The 15,288-nt window shown below is 32.8% G+C and overlaps 1 protein-coding gene across 1 annotated transcript in view; it reads left to right on the forward strand.

The window, feature by feature from the left end:
- Nucleotides 1-15,069, forward strand: part of LOC108692200 (zinc finger protein 423 homolog) — an 88,728-nt gene extending 73,659 nt beyond the window's left edge. Inside the window, exons 4-7 of the mRNA XM_018200358.1 lie at nt 1,368-3,171; nt 8,427-9,512; nt 11,823-12,047; nt 14,452-15,069. Of these exons, the coding sequence (XP_018055847.1) occupies nt 1,368-3,171; nt 8,427-9,512; nt 11,823-12,047; nt 14,452-14,817 (3,481 nt within the window). The 3' untranslated portion in view covers nt 14,818-15,069. The remainder of the gene's footprint in view (nt 1-1,367; nt 3,172-8,426; nt 9,513-11,822; nt 12,048-14,451) is intronic.
- The last annotated feature ends 219 nt before the right edge of the window (nt 15,070-15,288 follow it).

A 15,288-nucleotide genomic window follows, 5' to 3' on the forward strand; every position in this document is an offset into this window, starting at 1 on the left:
ATAACATCGGTCATCTATTCCAAGAATGGCATTTGGCGATCGGTGTTAGTATTATATATAAAACGGTTAACTTAATTTTAAAATAGAGAAGAGATCACGATATTGTTTCGCTTTTAAAATACATTCATAAATTAATGGACAGACAGATAAATACTATTTTATTAGGTACTACATTATCTTTAAGTAAAAGTATTATTTTTCAATTTGTACGATTAATAAATTTTTAGCGATATGTTTTCTAACACATATAAATAGATAAAGAAAATTTATGATTATTTGAAACAGAATGTGTCAAAAATCATTTTGATTTTTATGTTAAACCATTTGTACAAATTTTATTAGTCATTCCATGTAGCGCGTTTATATGTAGCATATATACTGAATAATTCAATTATTATTAATTCAGTTTTATCGTGCATTACGTATTTCAATTTAAGGATATGTTACATAGTTTCAAAATAATTAAAAATTTATAAAAAAGTGATAGATTATTCAAAAGAAAATAGATTGCATTTAAAAGAAATATAAAAAATTTAGTAATGGTTTAAAATTGATCTAAAATTATATTGTATATATATTTCAATAAGAAGTAATATTTTTTATGTTTGCTTTGATGGAAATGTATAATCGAAATATTAGGTATTAAGATATGATAAAATCTCAATTTTTTATATAAACATTCAAGACAATTTGATTCATTCATGTGAAGCTTCATTGTGATTAGATATTTTGTGAATAAGTAAAATTTATTTATTTAATATTTATTTATACAGAACAACTAATCTCGCATCATAATAAAACCTTCTATAAATTATTTTGAATAGTTAATAATACTTATGTAGAAAATAATTGAAATTTTTACTTTTACTTTTTAAATTTTAGTATTGTATCAATAAAAAATAATACAAATAAAACAAATGAATTATAAAAATATATTAAACAATTTTTGTAATTTATTAATTTTATTTATACTGTTTTGTTCAATAAAAATTGAATGTTATAAACACAACTTTTATATATTTATTTGAAATATAAATATTAATACATGTTTTTTTTTTATAAAAATGGATGTAATATTATATTGTCAAAAAACTTATGAAATTATCACTCTTTGATTTTTACAAAAATAGTTTTTATATATAAATTTACTCAGAAATAAAAATTAGAAATAAGAATTATTTCTCGAAATAAAGAGTTCATTATGTTGAATAATCATTCGCCACTAATCTGTTAATTGTCAGATTTGATAAAAGTCGAAAGGTGATTTAGAATTTTCTTGACAATTTAGTACATCCTTAAGTACAACGCTGCTTTGATTACTTTTACTATTATGAATTTTCGAACATAAGAATGTTCCGTTTCCTCAGCGATCACCTGAAAATCCACTTGAAGACACACGACACCCAAAGGCCTTACCAATGCACGGCTTGCACGAGAGGCTACAGCTCAGCCGCTGCCTTGACATCGCACATGCAATCTCACAAGAAGCATCACCAGTCATCGTCCTCTCAATCAGTTAGCAAGGACGTCGATTACGGTCGGAGAAGCGTCTCCTCGCACAGCACATCATCACCACCGGTGCCGTCATCGCCGTCACCGTCATTGAATCTCAGTCTGAATTCAAGGAATGTCCTGAAAACGTCGCAGGATACTGGTAGTACTTCTACTACACCGATTCTCAATTCGCCCCTGAAACTCGCTTGCATGTACTGCACTCGAGATTCGTTCAGCTGCATGCAGCAGCTGCAGATGCACGTACGTACAATGCATCAGGCAATCCTTAGCGGCGCGGAGAGTTTGGCACGACCACCATCGCCGAGCAGAACGTCGAACGAGCAGCAAACAATATTCTGCTCGCGCGACAAACCCGATCGTCAGGACAGCTCAAAAGATCCACGCTCAGATCAAAAATACCCGCCCGAGGAAAGAGCTGACAAGCCAGCAAGCGAACGAGATCACTACGAGAACGCGTTTACCTGTGACCAATGTACTATGAAATTCTCCACTCTGGCCTGCTTGCGCGATCATTCACTGTCGATACACCGAGTAGACAGTGGTTTCAGCGCTACAATGGTGATATGCCCGTTGTGTGGTATTCCGTGCACTTCAACAGCAGCCTATGCCGAGCACTATGTTCTCCAACACTGCGAAAATCGTCGCCCAGCACAGACAACCAGTATAGATTATAGCGAGACGAAACTGAACGGCGTTTACAACAGTACCCCAGAGAGAGACTCCAGAATGTCGCGAAGCAGAGATGTCCTGGAAGCCGCTAATCTCACGAATAAACGTTCGACTCGATCATCCGCGGACGTCGCTGGTAGCTATACCGCTGACACTTTATTGTGCGGCCAATGCGACGCCGCACTGAAGGATTTTGAATCCTTTCGCGAACACGTAGCTCGGCATCTGCAAGCCGACCACCGTAATCAAGAGACCAACAGGCAACATTTGTGCCCCAAATGTGAGATGAATTTCCCGTCTCGCGAAGACATGCTGGCTCACTTAACCAAACATTACGTAGGACAGATCAGCAAAGAATTCATATGCGGCGCCTGTAAAAAGTTCTACTCGCATCCAGATCAGCTTCAAAGACATTTGTTGGATGTGCATGCGCATCATTTGTATCGTTGCGCTCTGTGTCGGGACACGTTCGATTCCAAGGTAGCGATACAGGTGCATTTTGCAGTCAAGCACAGCCAAGAGTGTCGAATCTATCGATGCAGTGTATGTACGTTATCCAACAACGAAAATTCGCCGCCGGGAACAAACGCGGCTCCTAGCGACAGCAGGAGCTTCTTTAGAAGCGAAGCTGAGATGGCGGCCCATGTGCGTAACGTGCACGCACCTCCTCCCATCGTTCCTTCCTTAACGAACAGTCCTATCAGAACAACAACAAGGAGTCCAGCTTCGACACCTAGTATTATCACAACGCGCTGTGTCTTTTGCGGGACCTGCTGCAGTTCGGAGCTTGAACTTCAGCTTCATCTGGCCAGTCATTCGGCCAGTCTTTATAGATGTCCCATCTGTAGAGAAGGTTTCGCAGTGGAGTTCCTGTTGGATCGACATGTCGCTCAGGTTCATCATCAGATAGTGCAAGATCATCAAGTGCCATCAGTTAGAAACAGAGAGAACGGACGCGTTCATCGATCGGCTAGAAATCAGGAAGAAGTAAGTCTTGTTACAATAAAAAAAATGTTAGAAAAATGTACCGAATTTAATAGAAATCGCATGTCGCAAACTATTCAAATTTTTTTGTTAATTTAACAGAAGATGAATATGTTAAGATGCATCTAGATTATCGAGCTAAATATCGAGTCGAATTTGCGTTCACATTCAAAGATTTGATGTGAATCTGTATTCATTTCGATAATGTAGATGTAGAATCTTTGAATAGGATGCAGGCTCAAGTCGCAACTCGATAGTCTGAACGTACCCTTAGAAAATTATACGAATAATAAGAGAATAAATAGAAAAAAAAGTAATACTTGATACAGTTTGTAAAACGTGGAAGCATTTTTTTTTTCAAAAAATTTACATTTATAATATGTTAAATTAACACGTATTTTGTTCATTTATTTTAGAATTTATATTGAAACATATTATTTTTGTGTTACTTGTTTATTCTGAGAGCATCTGTCGTATCTTTAATGTGTACGATTTGTATCGAAGATCCTCCTCGGCAATTCGACGCATTGTTGACTCGCTTATACAACAATCGGTACTAATTTTCGCAACTATTACCCTAGAATTCGAAATCAGCGCTTGAGATCTTTCAACGACTACGGGGATCCTCGCGGTGCGTTCTTTCGAATGACTCTTCCTCGCTAGTATACTGGAACCTTTGTTAGACTATTCTAAAGTCTATATTTTGCCACAATGTCATAAACGGTTGATCTCGGACATCTAAAGAACTGAATTATTTCCGTTGTATCCAGCGCGAAGGCATTCGATGATCGCGGCTCTTCGATTATACTCCGCACTTGATTTCAACATCGCGACCATTTTGACAAATGACTATTTACTAGAATCAGGCTTTCTTTCTAACATCAAGCTTTCTCGGATGCCAACAATAACCTCCGGCGGAGGCACAATATAGCGGAAAATTTTAATTGAAATTTGTTCGGATTTTGGCGACACACCCTGTATATAGTAATTCAGAATTATTTAAGCATTAAAGGTCTAGTTTTGTCTGTTGTGGCCATTACTTCTTATTATTGAACTTAACATGATATAATTGTGTTATTTGATTATTTTATGTAAAATTAATATTCAATATTTGTAAGTATTAAAATAATATAATTTATGAATGAAATAACAATATTTAAAAAATTTTTAGACAAAAGAATAAAATATGCATTAAATATAATTAACATATTATACATATTAATTTTACTGAAAAAATATGTTTCTTCAATTTATTTACAAATTGTGTCAGTGTTATATTTTTTGCATTAATTCTTTTATATTATGTTACTTTTTACATCATGAGTTAAATTGACACAAAAATGTGAATTTATCATTTAAAGCATGTAAAATGTGTTTTAAACGATTTATTCAATTCAACACAAATTTTCAATTTAAAACAAATTTTCTAACTGTGTTTACGTATATAAATAAACCTTATAGAAAGATCTAGATAAATGTAGATTTAAAAAAACCATTCAGAATTTATATGATACATAGTATATACACCATACTTATGAGTAAAAAAATCTTAATGAATATAGGTCGAAAGCTCAACTGTTTCTAATTATGAGATTTTATTTATTATTATAAACATTTTTAATAATATAAACATGTTAGCGTCATGGATGACTTCTACGAGGGCAAATCAATAAGTTCTTAGGAAATCTGTCACAGGGCATTCGCAGTGTCATGTCACATTACTTTTTGACAGTCATCTCTCAGCTGATTATTGTTAAATTTTAAGCGGAATTCATCGTGTGGTTTCATTTTTGTAGACGATTAAAGCGAACAATCTTTGTACTTTTTGCAAAATGAAAAAAAACGAGTTCCGTGCAGTGATTAAACATCTACGTATGAAAAGTTTAATGCCGAAAGAAATCAAAGCCAAGTTGAATAATGTTCATAGCACATCTGCATCAGCGTTTGCGACTGTATGCAATCGGGTGAATGAATTGAAATATGATCGTATCCATACGTGATGATACTTCGTTCGGGACATCCAATTGAGGCTGCTATCCCAGAAATCATCGATAAAGTCCACGATATTGTTTTGACTGATCGATGAATGAAAATGCGCGAGCTTGTTGAGGCCATAGGCATATCACATGGCACAGTGATTTCAATTTTGCACGAATTGGGTATGAAAAAATTATCGGCAAAATGGATGCCGCGTTTGCTCACTGTGGATCACAAGCGACGATTTTAAAACAATGTTTGGAGATGTTTCAACATAATCCACATGAATTTCTGTGTCGATTCATTACTATAGACGAAATATGGATCCATTACTTCATACCCGAGACGAAGGAAGTCAAAACAACTGGATGAACTAGCTCCGAAAAAGGCGAAGACCGTAAAGTCGGCCGGAAAAGTAATGGCCACAGTTTTTTGAGATGCACACGGTATAATTCATATCGATTACCTTCCGTCGAAGCAAGCGATCAATGGCGATTATTAAGCAGCCTTATTGGACCGTTTCAACATTTTAAAGAAAAAACGGCAAAGAAGAAAGTGCTCTTCCATCAAAATAATGCACGGGTTCACATGTGCCCAGCACCGATCGCCAAATTCAATGAATTCAGCTACAAATTGCTTCCCCATTCAGCATATTCGCCAGATTTAGTCTCCTGTGATTATTTCGACTATTTCTTGTTTCCAAACCTGAAGAAATGATTCGGAGAAAAGAGATTCCTACCAGAGAGTAGCTCGCTGAAACAGAGGCTTATTTTGAAGGGTTGGACAAATCATATTATTTGAACGACTTGAAAACGTTGGAGAATCGTTGGATCAAGTTGAAAGGAGACTATGTTGAGAAATAAAAATGAATCGATCAAAAAAAATATGTTTTACTATGTTTTTCTAAAAACTTATTGACTTGTTCTTATAATGGTTTCTACATGTTGCATGCGATGTTTGCTTCATTGTTTATAAACAGCGTTCTACAAGAACTCCGTAAGACTTTAAGAAGAAGATGCCAAGTGTGGAAATGGAAGGAGGACATGTGAAATATCTTCTATAAATAGAGAAAGTAAGTCATTCATGATACTAACTGATATATACCATATATATAAGAATGTTTATATCTTAGAAAGACGGTTGAGCTTCCTATGTTCACTAAGCTTTTTACTCAATATGGTGTGTAATATCTACTATTATATCTACATATAAATGCTGAATGATTTTTTTAACTGTATATTTTTAGATATTTCAATTTTATATTTTAATGATATAAATACAGAGTATACAAAAAAGTAATAAAAATATCTTGAATAGTAACCTTAAATATCTTGAAGAGTAAGATTTTTCAGGAAATGGAAGTAATTCGGTATATAGGTATATATACTTGTAACGAAGTTACAATTACTTTTTCGATAACTTTTTCTGGTAACTGGTTATTTTTTTCTTTTGGTAATTGTAACGAAGTTATATTTTTGGTACGGTATTGTACGGTAATTTTACAGTTACTTTATCACACTACTTTATACATAATTGGATACGATTGGACACAAGTCACTCATAGCGCTTGAGACTAAAAAGCTTTTAGACCTGTCTGCTGTGATTGGTGATCGTCGATTTCAAAAAGTAACGAAAAGTTACTTTCTCAAGTAATAGTAACTATAACGAGTTATTTTTAAAAATCGTTAACTAGTAATGGTACCATGTTACTTTTTCTACTTGGTAACTGTAATTTATTACTTTTAAAAAGTAATTTTCCATTTTCTGACATTTTTGAGAAAGATGATTTCATACAAAAGTTGTAGAGTTTAAAATGATCTACTGATCTTATTAGTTTGACCTTGGATGACGCCACCAAGGACAAATTAAGTTCAAATCGATTGTTTTTAATGACATATTTTATTTTTTATTTCAGAATCTAATAGTTAATATTAATAACTTTTCAAAACATTATAAAAAAGCTTCTTTTTAATCAGTACTTTTCAAGTTATATAAGACTTGAAAGTTACAATACCATTAATATTAGCATTACCTAAGATTGAATTTATAAATCATGTCTCCTCCTCTTTCCTTCTTTTTGATACTGAATCTTTCCTTGCACAAGAAAACATTTCACAGTACCAATTTCACGACGCGAAACAGAACAGGTATTCATAGTGTCGATTTTTATATTTAAGATTGTCTTAAGTCAAAGTTATAATCTGTCGTAAGTCAGTCGGAGGACTGTATTAACATCTTATATTTAAGACAACTTTAAAATAAAACCAGACTTTGAATACCATCCCATGTTTAGCATTTCATAATTGTAGCCCTTGAATCTTATGAACAATTCATAGACAAAGAGAGCAAAGATTTAGAGAGAGATACTGTCATTGCACACACCATGATATCCCTTCCACCATGATAAAACCTTACCCTATTCTTATATCAAAAGGGATATACGCTACTACTCAATTAGCATTGATATTTTAAACAAATATTTTACAATCAAAGATAATTGTGAGAGGGAGAGGAAATGAAAAGGAGGAAGGAGACACGCGCGCGCGCACATATATACAATTTATAAATCCGACCAAACAATTTCCATGCGATACATTTTACAAAGAAAAGGACCTAACTATTTTCCTCCGATTTTAATGAGCTTTTAGTTATTCTCCAGATAAAAATAAGCAACTCGTATTTTTTTTATATGTGCCCATACGCCCTTTTTTCTAAAGGGTTTTTCATCCCCTAAAAGAGTATATGAGCAAGTATAAAAAAATACGTATCGCTTATTTTTGTCTAGAGAATAACATACTAAAAGCTTATTAAAATCCGAAGGGAATAGTTGAATCCCTTTTTTTTGTTGGATAATATTAATGCGGTACTGTAACTTTCAAATCTCATACAAAATCTCATAAAAAAATATTCATTCAACAAAATATTCACTCAAAAAAAGACTTTATTATAATGTTTTAAAAAGCTATTGACACCAATTATTAGAATCTAAAAAAATAGAATGTTACATTAAAAAAAACTGATTTGATCTGATCTTGGTAGCCACCGAAGATTAAATTGATGAGAACAGTAGAGAGAATAGATAATTTTAAATCCACCACTTTTGTATGAAATATTTTTCTCAGAAATTATTATTTTTTAAGATGGTTTAAAGATCCGAGACTTTTTGTATATCTTGAATTAAGAAGGAATTCTTTCCTTCTATAATACAAAGATGGTCTATACGTATAATTAAAAAGTATTCATAAGATTATTCGCAAAATGATTTTCTTCCTAAATTCTAGACAAAATCTCTGAAGAGAGGCCGTTCACCAGCTTCAAGCAACAACAATTCCCTGAATCAACGTGACAATAACAATAAACGTTCAAATTATGGTATTTCCAGTCAGCAATGCGAGCTTTGCGAACGCGGTGAATTCGCGAACGAGGCCGAGTTGCAGGCACATAAGAAATTAGCTCACACGCCCCCCAAGTTGTCCAACAAGGCTTTATCTATCTTGAGCATGACGTGTGGCTATTGTGGCGAAGTTTGTCGCTCGCGAAACGAGCTGGAATCTCACACGAAGATTCAACATGCATCTAACGAGTCCAGTGGACGTCACAAATGCAATATCTGCGACGAAGTATGCCCATCCATCGCGAATTTGGCCGAGCACAAACTTCAGAAGCATTGCAAGATCCAATTAAGCGACATGTGTGTAGTGTGTCGTGGTTGTCTCACGTCGGAAAGTCAATTTCTGGATCACGTGCAAAGACATAGCTTGGATAATGTGGATCCGCAACAACGATTGGATAGTACGTTGCCTCATCTGCCCGCGCCATGCGTTGTATGTCGACAGACCTTGATCAGCGATTTGGAATGTCGTCTGCACGCGCGGCATCATTTACGAACGTCCTCAAGTTTGCGCAATATCGGTTCCAGCCCGACTAGTCCTGGTGGTGACAAAGGTCAAAATCAAGGTTGCTGCCTCTGTTTGCGCGATTTTGCAGCCGAAGACTTTGTCAATCTACCACCCAATCCTGCCAGTACAAGCGGACAGCTGCTCAGAGTCTGTAAACCGTGTTACATGCGACATTCTCAGGGACTGCCTATTCTGAACTCGACGACCTATGAACATAGAGCTAAATATGAGACGACTTGGCTCGCGAGCAAGGACGGCCAGTGGGACGAAACTAAGGATAAGTGGGAGCACGAGAAAGGACTCAATGTAGAGGACCGATTCAGGAACGAAGGGAACGCGGATAAGGAAAGATGCGAAAATTGCGGAGTGAAGTTTGAAGACTTCGAAGAAGCAGAGAAGCACAGGATCACCGAGCATGAAAAAGCTGTCGGTGGTGGCTCGAATACCTACACCTGCATACAGTGTCAAGTTAGTATAGAATATTTTACGTAATTTTAACAAGAGCTAGATGATGTAATATAAAATCTGAGACATGCCAATAAAAAAATTCAATTTTCACTTTGTTAAAATAATAATAATAAAAAAACATCAAATAAAAAATAAAAAAAACAAAACAACAAAAAATTAAAAAATGTACAATATTATTAATTTATTATTAATTAAAACGATAAAAACATGTAATGTCGACTAATATTTATACTTCGATATTCTATTATGAATGATTTATGATACTTTAAGATTATATACTTAAGATAAGCTTAGTTAAGAACGAACTAATCAATATTCTAGACGTTATCATTTTAATACAAATTAATAGTAAATTACCGACTATAATTAAAATTAAGATTTCCATTATAATTTTACTTATTTTTCTTTTTTTGATTTTTTAGAGACGATATCGGATACTACTTTCCTTTTTCACAGTAAGCCTTAAATAATTTTCGAATAACCTTGATTTTCATTTTGACTCTCAAAATCATCGATTTTTTTTATCACTCATTACTCATTAAAAAGTTATTAACAAAACAATTTTTATGAACGCAATTTTTTAACATACGATATGTATTTCAGCAGTATGAATCTCGTTTCACATGATGTTTTACGTGATTCGATGTATGGTACGTACATGTTAGGATTCTCAGAATAATAATATTGGAAAGCAAATTGCTATATTCAAGCATTATGACAGTTTTTCGTTTGATTGAGCAGAGAGAATATGTTGTTCCAAGATTTCCTTTATTTAACTTACAAGATTATAAAGATTTCATCAATTATTAAGCAAGGTCTATCTTACTTCTTTTTAAACCTGCCTAGTGGTACATATGACTCTTATGCAAAGCGAGATCCATTCCATTTCCCTCCTCTTCGCTCCCTTCCTCCGTCTAAAGACATTCGACACGACTCTGCTCCGATGAAAAGAATTCTCTGCTTTAAAAACACAAATTATTTTTGTTATATAATTTTTGTGTTTCTAGAACATTTGTGTTTTAAAGTATTTCTCCGGTTACAATCGCGCTAGAAAATTAATCGCGTACAATCTATGAATATGCGTGTTTTTTGAAGAGAGACACTTTTGATGCGAACGTACACATACATTCATAAATATCATATCTATGTACATGAATATTGGTTTACATTGAAGACAGTTGAAATATGGCAACATATCCCTGTCTCGCCGCTCGGCGTGCAAGAAGAAGAAATTCATCAAATTACAAATTAAAAATCTAATAAAAAACTAATTAAAAAACGCTAAGCCTTTCCATTTTTTTTATAAGGGTCTTATAATATTTCTACATTACATATTTTTTTTTTCAAAAAATCTATAGAAGATTTTCGTCGCAAAATATTAAAGTTACTTCAGCAAGGCTTGATATAGAAGTTTACGTATTAAAAGCTGAAATTTTGAAGGTGAATATTTCCATTTCAGCACTGCTAGAGTCTTTGAAATTTTACCATATATACCATATAGATAAAATTATTTTAAACAAAATATCCAAATTTCAAAAAAATCTGTAGAAACTCAATTTCTCAGAGAAATACTTTAAAATAAAGAATTTGCGTCCGATTTTTCACACAAAGTAAGGTTTACCCTCTCCCTATCTAGAGACAAAGTGAAACATCATGTAAAATGAGACTCACCTTGTACTTGTGCTTCTTAATATGTACCTTCTTTTTAAAAATTGCGTACTATTTATAAAAATTTTGTTAAAAAAATCTTTTTAATTACACAACATGCGACGGAAGAGATCAATGATCTTAACTTTCTTGAGAATCAAGATTAAGGTCAAGATCAGAAGATATTTCAAGTTGACTGTGTAAACAGAAAGTTTTATTCAATATTTTATACTCGGTTATTGCGAAGAATATTGCTAGGATCTCGATAATCTAAAGGCTTAGGACCTTCGTACGGAATGCAAGAGATCCGGATTCAACTCCCGACTGAGGCAATATTTTTCGCAATAAGTTTATTACAGTTTTTTAAAATTAAATTTGGGAAATTTAGGAGGATTATTAATATTTCAGATTGATTGCGTTGAAAGTCCGACATATCGACACAATTATCATTTTTGAAATTAATTCATTTAAATGAATATATATAATAGTTCAACATCTTAATATTCAAACCATACTGGTGCTTCGTATTTAAAGTAATGTATCTAACATAATGTATCTAACATAATCTTATTTTCAATCTTATTGTTTACTCAATATTGTTCTTAAAATTATTTCTTCAAGAATGTGAATATAATTTTCAAGATAAAATACTAAAATTCTTAGATGTCATTTTCAACTGAAGCCAAGATTCAGCAACACGTGAGGAAAAAACACTTGGAAGCATCCGGAAAAGCTTCCTTGGAGGCTTTACGTTGTCACTTGTGCTTATTCGAGGCCGCCAGTCCTATGCAGCTACAAATTCATTTAATAGAGCACACTTTCGTCGGTTGTGCCGCTCTTAGTTGTTATATCTGCCAGTCGCTCTTCACAACTCCTATCGGTCTTCAGGTAACTGTCTACTGTATGTCTCAAACATAAAATAATAATTATTTACTCATGTTTGTGATCATAAGCTCTTAGAGAAGAAAAAACGGTCGTATAAACAACTTTAAAAATATATGCAAAACTGACAATTTTCATTAAAATGAATTAATTCATTATTCTTTGAATGAAAATTTGACTTACAATCGCATTTTGTGCAAATTTAAAATCATTTCTTATTGATCTTAGCTGTAGACGATATAACTCATTGTATATTGTGGTAAAAGTATACCTTTTTATTCTTGTTATGCTTTTGTTTAATCAGCATCTCTTTTCTCTCATAAATTGAATTTATAATCCAGTAAACGACAATGGAAATGAATTGAAATGAATTGAAATGGATTCAGATTTTTAGAAATATGCATTCGCAAATATTAAAATGAATCTTTTTCAATTCAAATGCTTTTCTATTTATTTATACGAATTGGATGAAGCACATTTTTATTTTAATCTAAAAATAATAACAGTTTTTCTGTGGCTCATAAATATTTCCCAATTCAAAATTTTTCATAGAAAATTCAATTTCTCAATCTAATTGAATCCAATTAAAGCCAGTTAAATCTAAATGAATTCGAAAAAGTTATTGTTATTTAAAATATTAAAATTCATAAAATTTTAATCAATTTTAATTGATTCTCGTTTATTATAGAAAATGAATAGTATAATAACTGTTATATTTAAAGATTTTTTAAATTAGATATTGATTATAAATTAGATTTTATAAATTAGATATAAATTAGATAACTTTTATATTTAGCTCCTTGATTACGAATTTAAACATTTAAAAAATTTGCTGAAACAATTATAAATCTTATAAAATAAAGGAAGAGAAATAGGTCTTATTACAAATGAAATTAAATTCCTATTGTTGCAAATACAGTTATTATTCATCAGCCATATTTACTAAAATTGGCAGACACTTGTTCAAAAACAACTAAAAAAAAGTCTTTTCTGTAGCTGTAAAAACATCATGTGCATTCTATTTTAATAAATAGGAATTGTATTTCTCATGACGTATTATATGTTTTGCAGGGAATGGAAGTAACTCATTATTTGTAACAAAGTTACAGTTACAAGTTATTTTTTGGGTAACTTTACTGATAATTGCGTTTTATCGTTACTTGGCACATGATTGGGCATGATTAGACACAAGCCATTTCATACCGCTTGAGATTAGAAAGTTCTTTGGTACTCGTCTGCTATGATTGGTAATCGTCGATTTTAAAAAAGTAACGGAAAAGAAACGAAAAGTAATAGCAACTATAACGAGTTACTTCTAAAAATCGGTAACTAGTAACTATAATGGTTACTTCTTCTACTTAGTAACGAGTATCTGTAACTTGTTACTTTTAAAAAGTAACTTTCCATTCTCTTTTGTCAAGTAAAACAATTTCTTTTCTTAATTTTCTTCATTTTCAAAAAAAGTTCTGATAATTATGCAGTATAAAGGACTACTCTCCAATGATTTTGATCTTGACATATATTGTCATCACTCGAGTGACCTTAAATAAATTTTAACTCTCGCTCGTTGTTCGTTAAAAAGTTGTTAAAGTTCATAAAGTTCATAAGGAAATATGATTTTAAAACAAAGAATTTGTGTTTGTAAAGCAAACATTTCTAAAAAGAGAAGTAAATATATCATCAGCAGCAGTTGGACTAATTTTTGTAAAGAGAGAAGGTGGGGGGTAATTCATATAATTTAATAACTTGATAAAACTACATAAATAAGGAACAATGTCAATTGTTTGTAAAGCAGGAAATTTGTGTTTATGAAGTAAAGTATTTGTATTTATTAGAAAATTTGTATACTTATTTAAAAATTCTCTCCTTTAAAAATATTCAATTACAACAATCTGGCTTGTTAGCTCATGAATCAATGGTTAACAAACAATCAAAGTCAAATTGGAGAAGGAATTATTGTCCAAATCGATGAGACAAAATTATATAAGAAAAATTATATAAGCAATTATATAAGCAATTATATAAGAAAATATTTTGCGCTGTTAAAGCAAGGAATTTGTTTTATTTGTGAATTTTATTCACGTCGTCTCCAAAAATTAGGTTTTATTGATGTGAGCTCTTTTTATTAATAATTTTTTAAGGAACAACGAGTAACGGCTAAAATTTGTCACTCTGGATCATGATCTTGGCAATGTATGTCAAGGTTATTGCAGGGTCCCTTATACTGCACTAATTCATAAAATTCTTATTAAATGAGAAAAATTATAATAAGTTTTTTGTCCTCAACAAAAAAAATTTCAACAATTAGATAACAACCTTTGCCAATGAGTTATTCAAATATCATATAGCAAACCAGGAATTTGTTATTTCATCTTTTTATTCAGGCACTAAACAATGCATCTGTTCGTAGAATCATATGCTGCAAGAACATGGACTAGACGCGAGACCGTACGATTGCTCCAAGTGCACACTCAAATTCTTCTTCAGCGCGGAACTGGACCATCACGTACTGACCTTTCACCGTCCGGACTCTTCGTCAGTCGAGAGCGCTCATGAAACGAAGACTCGCGAGTCGAAAAAGCGCGATAACGATGTAACGGTGAAGGAGGAAGTAGTGCAAAGCGGTAAAGAAAAGGTGAAAAAGGAGGAAGAGAAAGAAGAGGAGGAAGTGAACGTGGACGATCAGGTGGGGCATCACGAAGAGGCTGAACGAAATGAACAGAAACTGAAGATAGAAATAAACAATGAGGCGACATCCGGCAGGATGGAATCATGACTTTTTTCAGTCGGCATTACGTTTCGTTCTATTTTAGGATTAAATGATTATTAATAATTGATTATATAAGTTTGATACCATCATTTTAAGCCTTATTGACAATAATCACGCAGACTGTATCGTATAGTGTGAGTAATACCGCAAGAAAATTTAACGCATGTCATGAAAATATCGCTAGATGAGTACGATAGCAAGAAAATATACAAAAAACCAAGCACTAGCACGAAAATTGTCAATGATTGTTAACAAATTTTTGCCGCCAAACTAGCTATGTTGTGATTGGCTGAGTTTATGTGATTTATGCGACGCTTGTCGCAAAAAATTGAAGTTGGCTCAATTCTATACAATATGAGTTCTTGCGACTGCTTCACAATAGTACGATTAGAAAAAAAGAACAATATTTCTGCGAAATTCTTATACGACAGTCTGTATGACTATTGTAGACGAGTCTTTAAAAGACGGATATTCTTT

This window comes from Atta colombica, unplaced genomic scaffold (assembly GCF_001594045.1).
Source record: "Atta colombica isolate Treedump-2 unplaced genomic scaffold, Acol1.0 scaffold65, whole genome shotgun sequence".
Classification (NCBI taxonomy): domain Eukaryota; kingdom Metazoa; phylum Arthropoda; class Insecta; order Hymenoptera; family Formicidae; genus Atta; species Atta colombica.